At 37.8% G+C, this 16,029-nt stretch overlaps 1 protein-coding gene across 1 annotated transcript in view; it reads right to left on the reverse strand.

Moving 5' to 3' along the window:
- Nucleotides 1-312: 312 nt before the first annotated feature.
- The window catches only part of CIRSR (corepressor of RBPJ and splicing regulator), an 18,014-nt gene continuing 2,297 nt past the window's right edge, over nucleotides 313-16,029 (reverse strand). Inside the window, exons 3-5 of the mRNA XM_072418359.1 lie at nucleotides 10,758-10,864; nucleotides 7,797-7,888; nucleotides 313-1,528 (exon numbers count right to left, since the gene is read on the reverse strand). Coding sequence (XP_072274460.1) covers nucleotides 937-1,528; nucleotides 7,797-7,888; nucleotides 10,758-10,864 — 791 coding nt within the window. The 3' untranslated portion in view covers nucleotides 313-936. The remainder of the gene's footprint in view (nucleotides 1,529-7,796; nucleotides 7,889-10,757; nucleotides 10,865-16,029) is intronic.

Genomic DNA, 16,029 nt, shown 5'->3' on the forward strand with positions numbered 1-16,029 from the left:
GAGCCTCAAGATGCATTTTCTGCATAGCCATCTTTCTAACTTCCAGGAAAACCTTAGTGCAGTCAGTGATGAGCAAGGTGAACAATTCCACCAAGATCTGAAGGTCATGAAAGGATGGTATCGGGGTAGATGGGATGTACATATGATGGCTTACTATTGTTGGAGCATCCGGTGGGATTGTCCTAACACTGAGCAGTGAGAAGTGTAGGATCTAACTCAACAAAAAATGCGTTCCCCTGTGTAACTATAAGCTCACTTGCTATATGGATACCATTTAATTTCTTGCACACACACTAGCATTGTACAGTCTAGTTATGGCAGGAGTAATTTTATTATGAACAGTTACCTTTTCAGTAGGAAAACTGAATCAACAAGAAAACAAGTTTCACAAGAAAGCAAACTGATACAAGAAAAAAAAAATAGTTAAAATATTGAAATCAAAATGAGTAATTAATAATGCTTTCTATTTTATAGGCAAAAAAAAAAATCTGCTGACTAAATATTTAGGGACTGTTCACATTTTCCTGCTGCATAGTTTTTGCACATGAGCCCTATCATGTATTTTGGTGCACATTAAGACAGCCTATTTAAAATAAATGGAATGTCAACACAAAGCACATGACTCAAATTATACTCTTTTTTACTTGGGCAGCAAACCACAATGCATTGCAGTGTGCTACCATGTACTGTGCTAAGCTGCAATGCCCTGTTGCAATGGAGTGCCAGTCAGAATGAATGGCACTACAATTAATAAAGCACATTACCAAGGGTTGCAACGCAAGTAAATGGTCCCTTATATACAATGATGTTTGTTTTGCAATGAAATTCTTTCTTTTAAATATTGTCAGTTAAAAAAAAAAATAAACATATCAGTAGAATTTGATTGGTTGGTTGTCATTGTCAAAAGACTGATTCCTTTCACAGCACTTGATTCTCTCAGTCCCGGCTTCTGCTCCTTGACTCCCTGCGTCTCCTATGTGTGTCATACTGCTTCCTGTCCCGATTAACATTTCTGTTAGGACTCCTGCTTCTATAACTATTGCTTGTAGACCGTTCCTTGCTTGGACTCCGCTTAGATCTAGAGTGATCAGGTCTATGGCTTTTCTCTGATCGGTCATCTCGATGATGTGATCTGCTGTATTCCTCTGTCCTGTAATGTTCCCTCTTTTCCTTCTGTGACCTTTGGTTCTCAACTCGTGAGCTGCTGTTCTCCTCCCGACCACCATGACTTGTTCTATAACTGGATGAAGGTTCATCTTCTCTTCTGCTTTTTCGGGACATGGTTTTGTCCTCACAGTCACTACTGCTGTCAGATTTCCTGGCATGTTTTGTTTTCTTGGATTCTTTCCGCTGTCTTTTCTCATCCTCACTCTCAGAAGAGCTGTCACTACTGCTGCTGGAGGTTCCACTGGAGGAGCTGCTACTGCGGCTGCTGCTCTTACGCTTCTTGTGCTTACTCTTGCTTTTCTTCTTTTTCAGCTTCTTTTTCTTGTCTTTTTTCTTCTTTTTTTCAAGGCGATCTAGTTTTCTAGGGTAGGAATAAATAATGAATAACAAATCAAATGCCATTTATACAGCAGATTCAAAAATACATGCTGAACTGTTGGATTTATCTGAGACTTCCCTGTAACTGCCCATAAAATCAAATACAAGCCCAACCAGACTATTGTTGAAATCTCCTAGCCCACCAAATGACTGATATTTTTGAAGAGGTTTTGGCATATGTTCATTTCATAAATTTATAAATGGATATGATAGGCACCTAATATACATAATTGAAATATATAAACATCAATTATTCATAAAAGCACAATTTATTGTACATGTAAAAAAAAGAAAAAAATGTGTAGACAAAAGAAGTATAAAAGAGTATACAGTTTTTGTTAACAGTTTTGATGAAGATATTCTAAATAATTGTTCATTTTCATTTTTCGACACATTTCACAACATGTTGCTTTTTCAGGAGGTATGGGACACCGAGAAAACAACTATTGTTAAATCTCTTTCCATCTTATGTCATCCAGGACCAACAATACATGTGTGCTTTTTGGATCTTAAACAAGATCCTACACTACACGGTTGTTGAACTCGATTCACTGCTTTTTTTACACTTTGTTCTTAATGCCTTTTGAAGAGGTAATGTTTCACCATTCTTCAAGTTCAGTTTGTATTTATGTAAATTAATAAACTTTCAACTTCCTTCCTAAATCGTTCTCTGTCTAACGTACTGTACTGTCACTGTGTGTCAAGTGCATACTGCTGGGCACAATGACATACACACATAAACCCCGCCAATGTGTATTGGCATAAGCTTGTTTCAGGCACATAACTTAGTAAATAGTGAAACAGGAAGGGTTACAACACTGGTAATCAGCACCACCTATATTCCTTCCTTGCAGGAGTCTAATCATAATTAAACATAAGAATAAAAGGAATGAGGGGTCCAGAGGCTTGCAATAATACAATAAACAGGCACAGTAAGATTTTGACCACTCCACTTTTTACCCCAGACTAGGATTAGTGATCTGAAGGAGTAAAAACACAAGCTCGGGAGTGGGGAATGTCCATACATCAGGCTAGAAAAGACTTGGCTCAGTCCTGGATAGTAATACACTTACCTGAGTTTAAATGCTATGCTTTTGTGCTTTAAGAAGGTTATGTTCACACTGGGCATGGGGTTGCAGAGCAGTTACCACTCCCTTATGCCAGGAAACCACTGCCTTTGTGGATATGCTACATGTAGATTCTCCAGACAGCAGCTCATAGATAATGAATTGGTGTGGAAGTGAACAATGGCAGTGAGTATCTAGCTAGCAAGTGGAGAATTGGGATATTTTTATATACTTACCAATTTTTGTAATGGACAGCGCCAACTAAATTTCAAATAGAGACTGTCTAAAAGGAGTCAACTGCTTATGTTTATAGATCAGATAGATACATTATTACAATACTAATATGGGGGCTATTAAACCAACCAAAACTTTAGCCTCACTATGTCACTGGATGGTAAAAGGAAAAGCAGCAGACAGATGAGATCATCTTGCACTCTGCTTTCTCCTCCTTTTAGTATGCTCTTGATTTGTGTGCAGAACTTCTTGCCCCACATCTGAGCTGTACAAGGACTGCAAGTGGAGAATATAAAGTCCTATTCTGGTAATTACACTGCTTGCATTAAAAAAAAGAAAAGTAAAGGTATATTAATATTTACAAAGCTGCAATGAATTGTGTTTTATGTATTCAGTGAAAAAATGAAAACTTATACCAAAATTGTCCTATTATATGAAGAAATTAGCTTTTTCTACTGTTCAGTGCAAAGCTGAGTTTGTTGCAAACAAAATCCTAAAATTCATTTTGTTTTTATTAGAACATCCTGTGTTCAAACTAAAGGCCACGGCTGTTATAAGCAGTGCTCACTAGCTGAAATGATCCGCCACGCCAGTCACATTGAATACTGTATGTAGTATTTCTTATTTAGTGTGCCCACATAATATGAAAAAGCGCACAGGTTCTTCATTGTCCATGAAATAAATTCACAGTATAAAAATATTACTTGGCTTATGGCCTAAACTAGTTATGTATTCCATTAGAAAAAATATGTACGTGTAATTTACGTAAACACCCACCATTGTTTTGTATAATCCCAGCATCCCTGCTGTCTGCATAAAGTTAACCAATACAGAAACTATTCAACAACTCCGTGTTTAAATCCTATAATTCCCCTCATTCTAGGCATGGCTGAATATTTTCCCCTCAATGGACGAGCCAATTACAGTATACATTGCCACTTCACAAACGCAAGGATCACGCTGTTAAATAAGACTTTATATTTGTCTGCCACAGTACAGAACAAGCACATGAAACTATTTAATAAGGACACCCATGTGGAACGGGTCAGATTGGATAAGATGCACATATAGTTTTATTCTAACTAAAGAATGAAATGGGTTTTGTTTGAGGGTATCCAAACAAATTATACATGACTGAAGAAAATGGTGACAATCATTTCAGAGTTCTGCTCACAGCATTGATTCTCTCCAGGAACCCCATAATATTCTTACAGGAAAACAGAAAATTTAACTTGTAAATCAACTGAACTGGTTAAGAGGGGGAGAAAAACCATTGTGGGTTACATAAAAGCCCACTTGGGTCGATTTCCCCTCATTTCCTGTGATATTGACTACACAGGAAGTCAGGATTATCTTCCCAACAGGGACACAGTCAGAAATATAGAAATGGCACAGCCTGAAACTTTCCTACTCTACTAAAGAAAAAAACGCTTTTATTATTTGTCTGCTTTTCAGTTGGCTAGATAAAATTACTTAGCTGATATATCCTGCCATTAAAGAGGTAAGTGGATATTGCAAACTTTCCTGGCTGGTATATCGATACTTTAGTTTCCAAACTTAAAAAAATACCAACACTGGCCTTAACAGATAAAGAATTAATATTAGATTTCCTATTACAACATTATAATTAGCCAGTATTTATATTTTGCAGTGTTTTACAAAGTCCATAGTCTTGTCACTAGCTGTGCCTCAAAGGGGCTCACAATCTAATGTTCCTACCTCAGTCATATGTTTATGTCTTTATGTATGTTAATCTTTAATACAGTCGAAGGTCAATTTTGGTAAATTAACCTAACTGCATGTTTTTGGAATATGGGAGGAAACCTGGGTACCCGAGGTAAACACACGCAAACACAGGGAGAACCTGCAAACTCCATGCAGATAATGTCCTGCCCAAGAATCGAACCCGGGACCTAGCGCTGCAAAGGCCATAGTGCTAACCTCTGTGCATTACATCTAATATAATTTGTTGAATAACAAACAGACATTTTCAATCAATGGTATCTGAATACTATATACACTCACTGGCCACTTTATTAGGTATATCTTGCTATTGCCTGGTTGGACCCCTTTTGCTTTCAGAACTGCTGTATTTCTTCATGGCATAGATTCAACAAAGTGCTGAAAATACTCCCTAGGAATTTTGCTCTATATTGACATGATAGCATCATGCACTTGCTTCAGATTTGTCAGCTGCACATCCATGATGCAAATATCCTATTACACCGTATCCTAAAGGTGCTCTATTAAACTGAGATCCGGTAGTTAAGGAGGCCATCTAAGTACAGTGAACTCATTCTCCACTCACGAAACCAGTATGCAAGTATCCTTAAGAAGATCATTACACTGCAGTCATAAAGAGATTGACATGGTCGGCAAGAATGTTAAGCAAGACTAAGGCATTTAGAAAGTTCCCTAAGTGTGGCATGAAAATATTCCCTACACCATTAGACCACCACTAGCCTGAAATGCTGGTTAAAGGCAGGAAACAATTATTCTTTCATGCGGTCTACAAATTCTGACCCTACAATTGAAATGTTCCAACAGAAATGGAGACTGATCAGGTTAGGCAACTTTTTCCAATCATCTCGTCTGATTTTGGTGAGCCTGGGAAAATTGTAGCTTTAAAGTACTTGTTCTTAGAGTGCCACCCATAGTAGTCTCCTGCTACTGTAGCCAATCTGCTTCAAGGTTATGAAGTAGTTACCTGAGTGATTGGTGTTGCCTTTCTATCAGCTCAAACCAGTCTGGCCATGCTGATTCCTCTGGCATAAACAAGGCATTTTCACACAGAGGACTGATGCTCACTGGAATCTTTTTCCTTTTTATGGACTATTCTCTGTGAACCCTACAAATGGGTGTGCATGAAAATCCCAGCAGATTTGAGGTTTCTGAAATACTCAGACCAGCCTGGCACCAACTATCATACTACATTCATAGTCACCTAAATCGCCTTTCCTACTTATTGCGATGCGCAGTTTGAGCTTTAGCAGTTCAATATTGACAATGTCTACATGCACAGAGCTGCTGCCATGTGACTGGCTGATTGGATATTTGAAGTAACAAGTAGTTGGACAGGTATACCTTATAACAGCGATGGCGAACCTATGGCACTGAAGGCCTTGCAGCTGGCACGCGGGAAGGTCCGCAATTAAGATATGCGGCGCGGCGGGAGGCGAGTGTGCCGGTGTCTGCTTTGCAGCTCACCTGGCAACAGGGCTGGACTGGCCATTGGGAGGACTGGGCATTGTCCCGGTGGGCTGCGGCCCATCCTCCTGTGCTGGCTGCAGTCCTGTGAGTAGATGTTTAGCCTGCCTGTCTTCCCCTTAGTATCCTATGAGCCAGACAGTGTGTGAGGGGGAAGTGGGGGGAGTCTGTCACAGGAACTCAGTGAGGCTGTAGTGTGACTCCACATGTGACATCTGTAATCAGGAACAGTTCCTAGTGCTCCCATGCTGGAGAGGTGAGGATATGGGGGGATGTTAATGTGTCTAATAATGTGCTCCTCTGTAAAAACCTCTGTATCTTCCATGGGGGACATGCTAAATTCGAGGAAATAAAAAAGCTGCTTATGATGATTGCATAGAGAAGTTCAGTAAGCTGAGAGGAGGGCTGGGCTCTCTGTGAACAACCAACACACTAATCCTCTGCGCTGTACCTTATGGAAAACTCAATATAGCAAAAAACAGTAAAGTGTATATGTGGCCCTTCACAGTGCTTTTGTAAACATCATAAAAAAATAACAAAGGCTCCAAAAATGAAAAATAAAAGTCCTTTTCCCATACACTCAGGTCACCTCTTAATTAGTTGTTATTGTGATGAATTCAATGTTGTATAGTCATTAATGCGATTAATCCAGTTTGCAGGTCATTTTATTTGGGGAATCGCAGTCACTTCTCCAATACATCAAGACTACAAATAAAACATCTCTTCTTAGTCCTCTGCTGTCACATAAACCTCCAGCTCACTAAGGTTGGACATTGCTGAGCTGCCTCTTGTCATCCGGATTTTTCATTGTAAAAAGCACGGACCCCGTGGTTTGGTTTTATTGATAAGCGCTAGTCATTTTTGTTTCAAAGGTGAGAGTCTGTCATTGCTTTTATAGAACATTAAAGTTTGAACATATCGCACGATTATCTTTCCTGTGCATCTTCCTTTAAATTACATTGTTTTCTGGAGGATCTTTAGGTGTTCAGCATTCCTTTGGGAGTTTTGTGTGACAGCAGAGGATTAAGAAGAGATGTTTTAGTCGTAGTCTAAGAAGCAAAGTCTCACTCCCCGCCTCGGCCTCTGAACCCGCCCAGGTACTCGCCTACAGCACCGAGCGGGAGACTTGAGGAGAACAGGAGACGCAATCTGCATTCTACATCATTAATTATTAGGTAAACTTCTACTTTGCCCTACCTGTGCTGCCTAAGTTTAATTGGACCAATAATACTAATGTTAATTATAAACTTACCTGGGCTCCTTTTTAAAAACCTATTAAATTATCTGGCTATTTGTCTAGGTGTCCAGGTTAGGGTTGCACAAGTCCGGTTTTCACCCGGACAGTATATTTTTTGACCAAAACGGATGTCTACAATTAGTAAAATTCCCCAATCACATATTTTTTTATGGGGACGGATTTGTATACAGCACTTCATTAGATTTTTTTTATTATACAAATTTTATCTTTTTGTAGACTTGAAGTCTTGAACAAAGAAAATGAGTACAGCAAAAAAAGCAAAAACAGATAGTGGAAGACCATTCCAAGAGGCCTGGACAGAGACATATGGAGTGATTGAACGCAGTGGGAAAGCATTGTGTATTATGTGTAATGAAAGTGTTGTGTCTCGCACATCAAGACATTTTTGTAGTGTTTGACATATAACAGATATAGAGGAAAATCTAGTTGATGAATTTTTTTTTTTTTTGCTCAACATGAATTTAGGCAGTTTAAAGCGTTCATACCTTAAGAGCTTTTGCTTTTGTTTTGTCGTTAGGGACTTTAGAAACTCTACTTCTGGGTCATCTTCATCCTCAGCATCACTGACAACATAAACCTACAAAAGAAGATATTTGGCCACAATCAGAAAATTAAAATAAAGCACTGCAAAAAAATAAACCGTTTTTCGAAATATAAGGAAACACTAAAAAAAAGCGATGCAAAGCGCCATAAAAAAAGAAGGTAAAACATACACATTTGGAAGGTGTCACTAGAAAACAGCTGGAAGGTGAGGCGCAGTAACTTTCCTAATGCCCACTAAAACACAGGGACACAAAAATCACTGAAGTAAGTCTTATCTTAAAGAAAAAGCAATTGCTACACTTATAAAATCCTGCTTTTATTGCACATAAGTCAGCAAAACCAAGTTATGAGACCAACAGCATTACTGTATCAGGCGCTCTTTGCTCTCTGCTTGATGGTAAGCACCCAACATACTGAATAAAGCGCCAACATAACTGCAAAGAAACCTCTTAAGACTTTGCCTAAAGTTAAAAAAATAAACACAAATAAGAAGCCGCCACTTACACTGAAGAACAGGCACATACAGATGATTCTGCGATATTCCATTTCTAGCAGAGTACAAGGAGTGCCCCTGAAAACAGCAATTAGATCCTGTAGTCTCTGGCTTTAACCTAACTTTCTTCTGCCTTTATTTACTCTTTACAGACCCATCTATGTGATATACAGCCTCACTAACTAATAAAGAGGCACAGGAGAGAGCAGACCAGAGTATGCTATTAGCAGATCAAAGCTATTCGGGTATGAGGGTTTGTCAGATAACAAAGACAGATGGAAAATGACACACAGGTCCTATAGAAGGTGTTACCTTATAAATGTGGGAAGCCTATAAAGGGCTGGTAATAAGTAAGGGTAGTGAGAATAATATATTGTCATTATAAGACCAAAAGCCTTCTTGTATCTATATAAGGTTCCAAATAATATCATAACAAAAAAAATGCAAATTCACGCAAAATTGACAGTTTTGGAACCATGCTTAGAGACAAAATTCATGAAAAAACATTCCTTCCTATAGAAGGTGTCTGCTATATAGTTTAAATAGATAAGAATGATTAATCATTATAATGACCTCCAGACAAATTACTGCATCTAAATATTTATTCACAAATCACTAAATGTATTTTTTTTTAATTACATTAAAATACCTTGATTTCAAAAGATATCAAAACGAGTGGCCAGTGAAGTTACCTAATTCACTCATCACCCCGCTGTTGTTTCTTTGCTGTTCAATCAGTGTCAGTGAGACAATGGGCCTGATTTAATAAAGCTCTCCATGGCTGGAGAGGATACACTTTCATCAGTGAACCTGGGTGATGCAGCAAACCTGGAATGGATTTCTTCAAAGTCATTTGCTAGCCCAGATCTATTCCAGGTTTACTGGATCACCCAGGTTCACAGATGAAAGTGTATTCTCTCAAGCCTTGGAAAGCTTTAATAAATCAGGCCCAACGACACTAGCAAATTCCCTCACTGTAACGGAGCAAGTGATGCCATTCTATCTGTACCAAGTAAAAGGCCTGTACCATTCTCAGTGGTGAATGGAAAGAATTGCACTTGTATGCACATGTATCTCAGAAGTGTGATGTTTTTGTTTATATCAAATGGCTAAGGGACTGCCATGTCTTAAATCAGGGTCACCTCCCATTGTGGAGGGGAAAATGCAACATTATACTTTGATGTAAGCATGCCCATTAACATTGCCAGTCCAATAACATCAATTGTATGAAACAATGAAGGGAAAAAAGTAAAGAAAAATAAAGCGTTATATTGACCTTAAAAACCATCACACAAGTTTTCTCAATAGTTTTCCACATTTTGTTTCAGAAGACATGGCAAAAGTAGTAAAATTGGAGGAAAAAATGTGGACTTTGTTTATGCAATATAACAGCTCAGTTGTTAGCATGCAGTCTCTATTTCAAACAACTATAAAAGCCTTCTGTACAGCAAAGGGACAATGTAATGTGAAAGCAGAGCACAATAAAATGGACAAGATACAAAACATGAATATAGAGTGAAAGTAATACATTGCACCAAGTTTAATATCCCTGTCCTTTACAAAGTGTTCTAATGTGTTGCAGTTTGTGCCCATGCAGTGCTTTGTCTGTCTTCAAAAGCTCTTGACAAATCCATCACTAAAGTGCCTTGCGAACAGATTGCTCGGAGAAAAAGCTTTATGGAGTGGTCATCAGGCAGCTCCAAGCATTACACTTAGGTGTGTTGTTGCTGTGGAGATAGCTGTCTTTTATTATGAATATTCAATTACAGCAATCTCTGTGTGTCGGGATGATACAAAGCCTAATGCACCCAGTTTTTTTTTCTTAAATCCTGGCACCATTGAGTCAAATGTGGAGCGAAACCAATCACCATTGTGTCCAGCTAGGAACAAATGTTGTCTATTGTTCCTTTTCAATGCTTTTTTGGGATCAGCTGGCAGGTAGCACGGAAAGAACAATGTATTTGGGGATGACCGCTATTACACAGGTTACACTTTACAACTTGGGGTAATAATACTGCTCAATGCAAGTAAGATGGGGAAAAAAATAATATTCAACTGTGTGTGTAGGATTCTGATAGTTTTCCAGAATATGTAGATTTTATTTTTTAATTTTTATTTTTGGTTGAACTCTATGGATGCATGTGTGTTTTTATCCTTTGCAAAACACGATAGATAGATAGATTAGATAGATTATATAGATTAGATAGATAGATAGATAGATACTTTCCCTATATAGCAAGTCAAACAACAACAAAAAAATCCTATGCCATCATCATTTTAATGTTCCTTTACCACCCTATGGATATTGATGAATGCTAAGTAGCAATTTTCAAGTAATCGCATGTAAATTTATAGATATTTTCAGCTTACTGATGACAAAAAAAAAAAAATACATAAAAAAGATCATTACCTGTGATGGATCATTTACGGTCAGGTTTCTTCCCAGTACATTTTGTTTCAGAGCAAACCCACTGTTTCTCATCTCCGCCATTAACTCCGAGGGGTGCATTGATGGTCCTGTGAAGAGGAATTTTGGTTTGAATGCATCACTGATATCTACCTATCTTTATTCTGACTCCGCAGTAGGAATGTGTTTGAAGCTTTGTTAAGTCAAATCGCAGCTAAATCAACTCAATAATCTTCTGCTGGGAAAAGCATCGGATATGATTTTCTAAAACAGCAGCCAGGAGATTCGGAATACAGAATAATTGCATTTGTGTTAAAGCGAGGAGCCGGATTCTCCTCTTATGTAACTTACTAATGCCTGGTGTATTGTGGAGGATTCTCATTATAGGACAATGCTGGAAGAGGTCCTGGTGTTCCCTAGATTAAGCAACAAGCTTCTTGGCTGCCTACCATCCAGTACAAAGCAACCATACCAGAAAAATATGCGACTGCCAACTATAAACTTTCATGTTCACAGCACAATACAGTGGTGGAATATGGCCCATGCTTAAAATCCAGCTACTTGAAATGATCATTATTCCACTTAAAGGCTGGCACCCACAGCTCACTTCACTATTGGCAAGATGTAAATTTGTGCCACTTAAAAATGCCCTTTAAATGCTTATTTCATACTTGTTATTCCTGCAGTGACGGCCATTATGAATGTACGGGAAACATTTTCTGCTTATTGAAATAATTACAATAGGTTTAAAAGGCACAGGCCTTGGCAGCTTAGTTTGCTATCAAACTGAAGGAGTAATGAGAATAACAGGCAACATAAGAACTGTGAAACACATAGGGGAAGGAATAGAAGATTGATACATTAATAGAGACAGTCAACCTCCAAAACTGATCGTTCAGCATTTCTGACACTTAGCCATTAATGTGCCACTGTGAACACAAAGACAGCATTAGATGGGTGTTAAAGAGCAACTCCTGGGAAATTTTTAAGACACATTTTTATTATTTGTCAATAATAATGGAATTCTTTTTTTCAGTTCAGCTAATAAAATTGCTCAAAGCAAACCTATCAAGGCCTGCAAGATGTAGAAAATGAGTTGCAAAAGGATAATTCTAAACCCAGCATCTGAAGTAATAGTATATCACAGTCTATTTGCATAGCTCAGCATGACATATCTAGCCATTCAGCAACAGAGATATGTCTAAACGTAAATACTAACACATTTTAGGTTATTTGTATTCACTCACAAGAAACAAGGCATTACTACTATTCTTTTTAATCACCCATATTAGCAAATGTCAGATTTATAGCCCTTCATTTTAATAGTGTGAAGGGGAGCCTTTTTATAGATAGCCACACTTATAGGTCTGCAAAAGATATCACCTGATCAGTGATTAGCAGTGAATAAAACGGAGGAGTCAAAAGTAAATGGCCTGGTTGCCACCATGGGGATTTTTGACTGATGCCGAATTGCTATAACCAATTTGGTTTAGTGACCATCATTTTCCAAAGCAACTAAAAGAAGTACATTTTACTATTTCTTTAAATTGTATGCTACAACATCCTATCTATATGTTAATTGGCCTGACTTTAATATCTATATATAAGGTAGTACAGAAAAAACATTCTGCTTTAAGATATTTATGTCAGCCAACCTCCCCTTATACAACTAGCAGAGTGTCATGGAAATACAATGGCTTAAATACTTTCTGTCACGGACCAAAAAAGGTTATTTGGAAATCAGGAATTCTGGACTATACTGGTGACAAATATCCTACAGTTATATCAGCATCAAAGCCAACAGCCCTTCAACCTTGGTAGGTGCCAGTCTCTCATGTCAATCCAATGCCTTCAATACTTCTGAAGCACTTTGAAGTAAAAAAAAAAAAACATGCCAAAATCATCACCTCTTTACCACAATGTCTGACAGTTGTATGAGGTGTTTGTGCCAATAATCTGTGTTTGTATTTTGCCAAATGTGGAGCTGTGTATTATGGCCAAACATCTCCACTCTCGTCTAATCTATCAAAAGGACATTGTTCATGTTTTCCATGTGTGAATAATGTTTCTTACTGTAAAATTAGAAATCGTTTAGAAATTACCTTAAAGCCCTTTTCAGATTAATGGGCAGCAATTGTTTCACTAAGATCCTTGCTGATGTTGCAAAACCTTACAATTAAAAGAGTCCATACTTTTCTTTTTTTCTCATGAATGTATAAACTGTGCCCGGCAAAAAAAGTCCACACAGCTGTGAGGGTAGTGCTATGTTCTGGGGTTGCTTCAGTTGGTCAGGTCTAGGTTAGGCAACCAGTTGGACCCAAAAAATTTGATCAGCTGACTATCTGATTATAATGACTGACCAGATTTTTCCATGAACTGATTTTTTTCCTCCCTGATGGTATGGGCTTATTCCAAGAAGACAATGATGAATTGGGATCAGATTGTGAAGGAGTGGTTTAGGGAAATGATACACTTTCACACATGGATTTGCCACCACATAGTCCAGACCTTAACCTCATTGAGAATCTTTTAGGGAAGAGTTTACACAGAAGTTAGAATGTTCCATCATCAACGCAAGATCTTGGCAAAAAATTTTGCAACAGGACAGAAATAAATGCTCCAACATTGCATATGCTTATCAAAATGATACCATGGTGAATGGGTGCCGTAATCAAAGCGATCTAGGACTCACTTGATACAGTAAAAATAATGAAGTATGAAGAATATTACCCAATAAAGAATACATTTTAGTGGATCCTGATGACAAATTTCTTTCTTTTTTTCTCTACTAAAGAACACCTTGCTGGCAGATGACAAAAAGAATAGTCAGGTTTAGCAAATTGAAGGCCAATATCTTTTGTTTTATACAATTGATGGCTCTTCTCTAAACTTCTAAAGTCCTCCAAATTTACAATTTAGGAATTTAAAGAAAAATAAATTGTATTTGTCTTGTCTACAACACATATTTGCATATACTATATGCTACATCTCTTCTTTATGACTTTGAAGTAGAATATATATTTTTAATGTACCAAACTTTTATGATTGGTACAAAATTTAAGAGTTTATACCCGATCAGAGATAAAGAGACCAACTGTGGTGCTCAAACATATCATTTTTCAAACAAGGTCAAAAAGAATGTATCTGAATTGTGATAAAAACCCATTAGGCAGACCTACTAGGAGCAGAGAACATCAGTCAGGTGAAGGGCCAGGGATAGTGTAAAATATACTTCATACCTTTCACCATCTTTCATTTTATTAAATACCATTGCCCGTTGGGTATTGACAGACAGATCCTTCCTTTTCACAGCCTCATTGCAGACATCTATGTTCACCAGACATCTGTACGAATACAGGACCATTGCATGTACCAGCTCATCGAAAACACTGATTTGCCATCCTTTCTGAAGCTTCTGAACTTTCCAAAGACCAAGCCACCATGTAGAGATACCTAGCAAATCTTTTTCATCATTGCAGCGTTGGATTTGAGCATCTCCATGAAGCCAGGATGGGCTTCGTCAAGAGGGACCCTCCCCTGACTCCTCATGCTGTTGAGTAGTGACCTTAACCATAGTTGTGAGTATTTTTAGACCTACCCTAGCGTTTTTACATGCTTTTTTCGTTCTCTGTTATTTTATCAAAAAGAATGAAAAAAATAGACAAAGAGACAAAGGTGACTAGAAAAAAAAAAATCAATCCAGATTCATACATACATCTCAGAAGACAAATTCTGTATTTTATATAGCTAAAGGGTTGGATCCTTGATTTAGGGTGAAATAAATTCACACAGAAAGCTTACTAAAAGAGCAAAGGTTAATAGCATATGGAGTAAGATATGGTTCTCAAAGTGGGTCACAGATAGTTTAATAATCTAAGGCTGCATACACACGTTCAATATTTGTCGTTGGAAAGGATCCTTCACGATCCTTGCCAACAAAAGACTGAAAAATGCATGAATGAGTGCTGTACATACTTCACCGTTTTGCTCTCTGGAGAGGGAAAGGGGAGAACGACAGAGCGGCACCCCACTGTGCTCTCTCTCTCTTTCACTTCCATTACGATAGTGAACCACGAAAGGAGATAACAGCCCTAAGGCGATTATCATCTGACGTGTGTACATAGTTGCATCACCTATATTTGTTTAAAAAACTCCAAGGAGCCTTACTGGTGATTATAGACATCACACCAGTGGTGGATGTAGGGAAAGGAAAGTGAATAATAAACAATGTCCTGGCCACCCAATATACATGAATTTGCATGAGAATGTATGTATGTAGCTGTGTGCAGTACAACATGCTCACCCACTCAACAATATGATTATGGAGGTGAAACAGTCTGTTGATTGGACAGTTCTAGAGTGAGTTTCTCAAACAGGCTTCCAAGGAATCCTAGGGTTCCTCTAGATGTTGCTGAGGGTTCCTTGATCAATGAACAGTTTGTGACTCTCAGGTCAGTTTAACAGACACTAATTATGCTTTTAGCCGTTTAGAATGGTGACATTCTTCCCACTGGCCAGCATGATATTCATTACACTGACCAGCATGCCAATATACTGTGAGCTGTGGATATAGTACCTATAGCTGGGGTTCCCTGGATACCTGAAAATTGTTTCAAGGGTTCTCCCCATGTTATAAAGTTGAAGAAATAGTGATCTAGAGAAAGGTTACATTAACAGAAAGGTTGTATTTTTTGTGTATAGGAATTATGACCCTTAATTTTAAGCCGACCTAAACTAAAAATTTTAACTTTACATAAAATGGTAGACAACCCTTTTATTCAGTAAAAATTCAGTTTATTTATTTAAAAAAAAGAAAGGGTACAGCACCTCTTGGTATATATGGTATGCATTTCAGGAGGCTCTAAAATAAATATTAATAAAAAAATAAATAAATAAAAGAAGTACAGAGGGCAGCAATCATGTATTATTGCTGGATGATCTCCCGTACTCAACCAAGGAAAGACTACTACTGTGTTAAGGCAACCAGCTGCCATAATAAAATTGCAAATAAATGCCAAAAATGCATTCAATTTCAGCAAAGCTTTTAAAACCATTTCTAACTCTGTAATTCTAACTCATTTATCAGGCTGCTAATCTAGGCACTGGAGACCTTTTGCCATTTATTCAAAAATATAACTTCAGGATACCCTAAAACACCTTTCTATCCAGATTGGTACTGTAAAGCTCTGGTGAAGGGACACCGGTATAATTCTGAACACGTGCTGGCTACTATTTAAATTATAAAAATTTTATATGGAATGTGGACAATACCTAG

The sequence above is a fragment of the Pyxicephalus adspersus genome, chromosome 7, assembly GCF_032062135.1.
Source record: "Pyxicephalus adspersus chromosome 7, UCB_Pads_2.0, whole genome shotgun sequence".
NCBI lineage: Eukaryota > Metazoa > Chordata > Amphibia > Anura > Pyxicephalidae > Pyxicephalus > Pyxicephalus adspersus.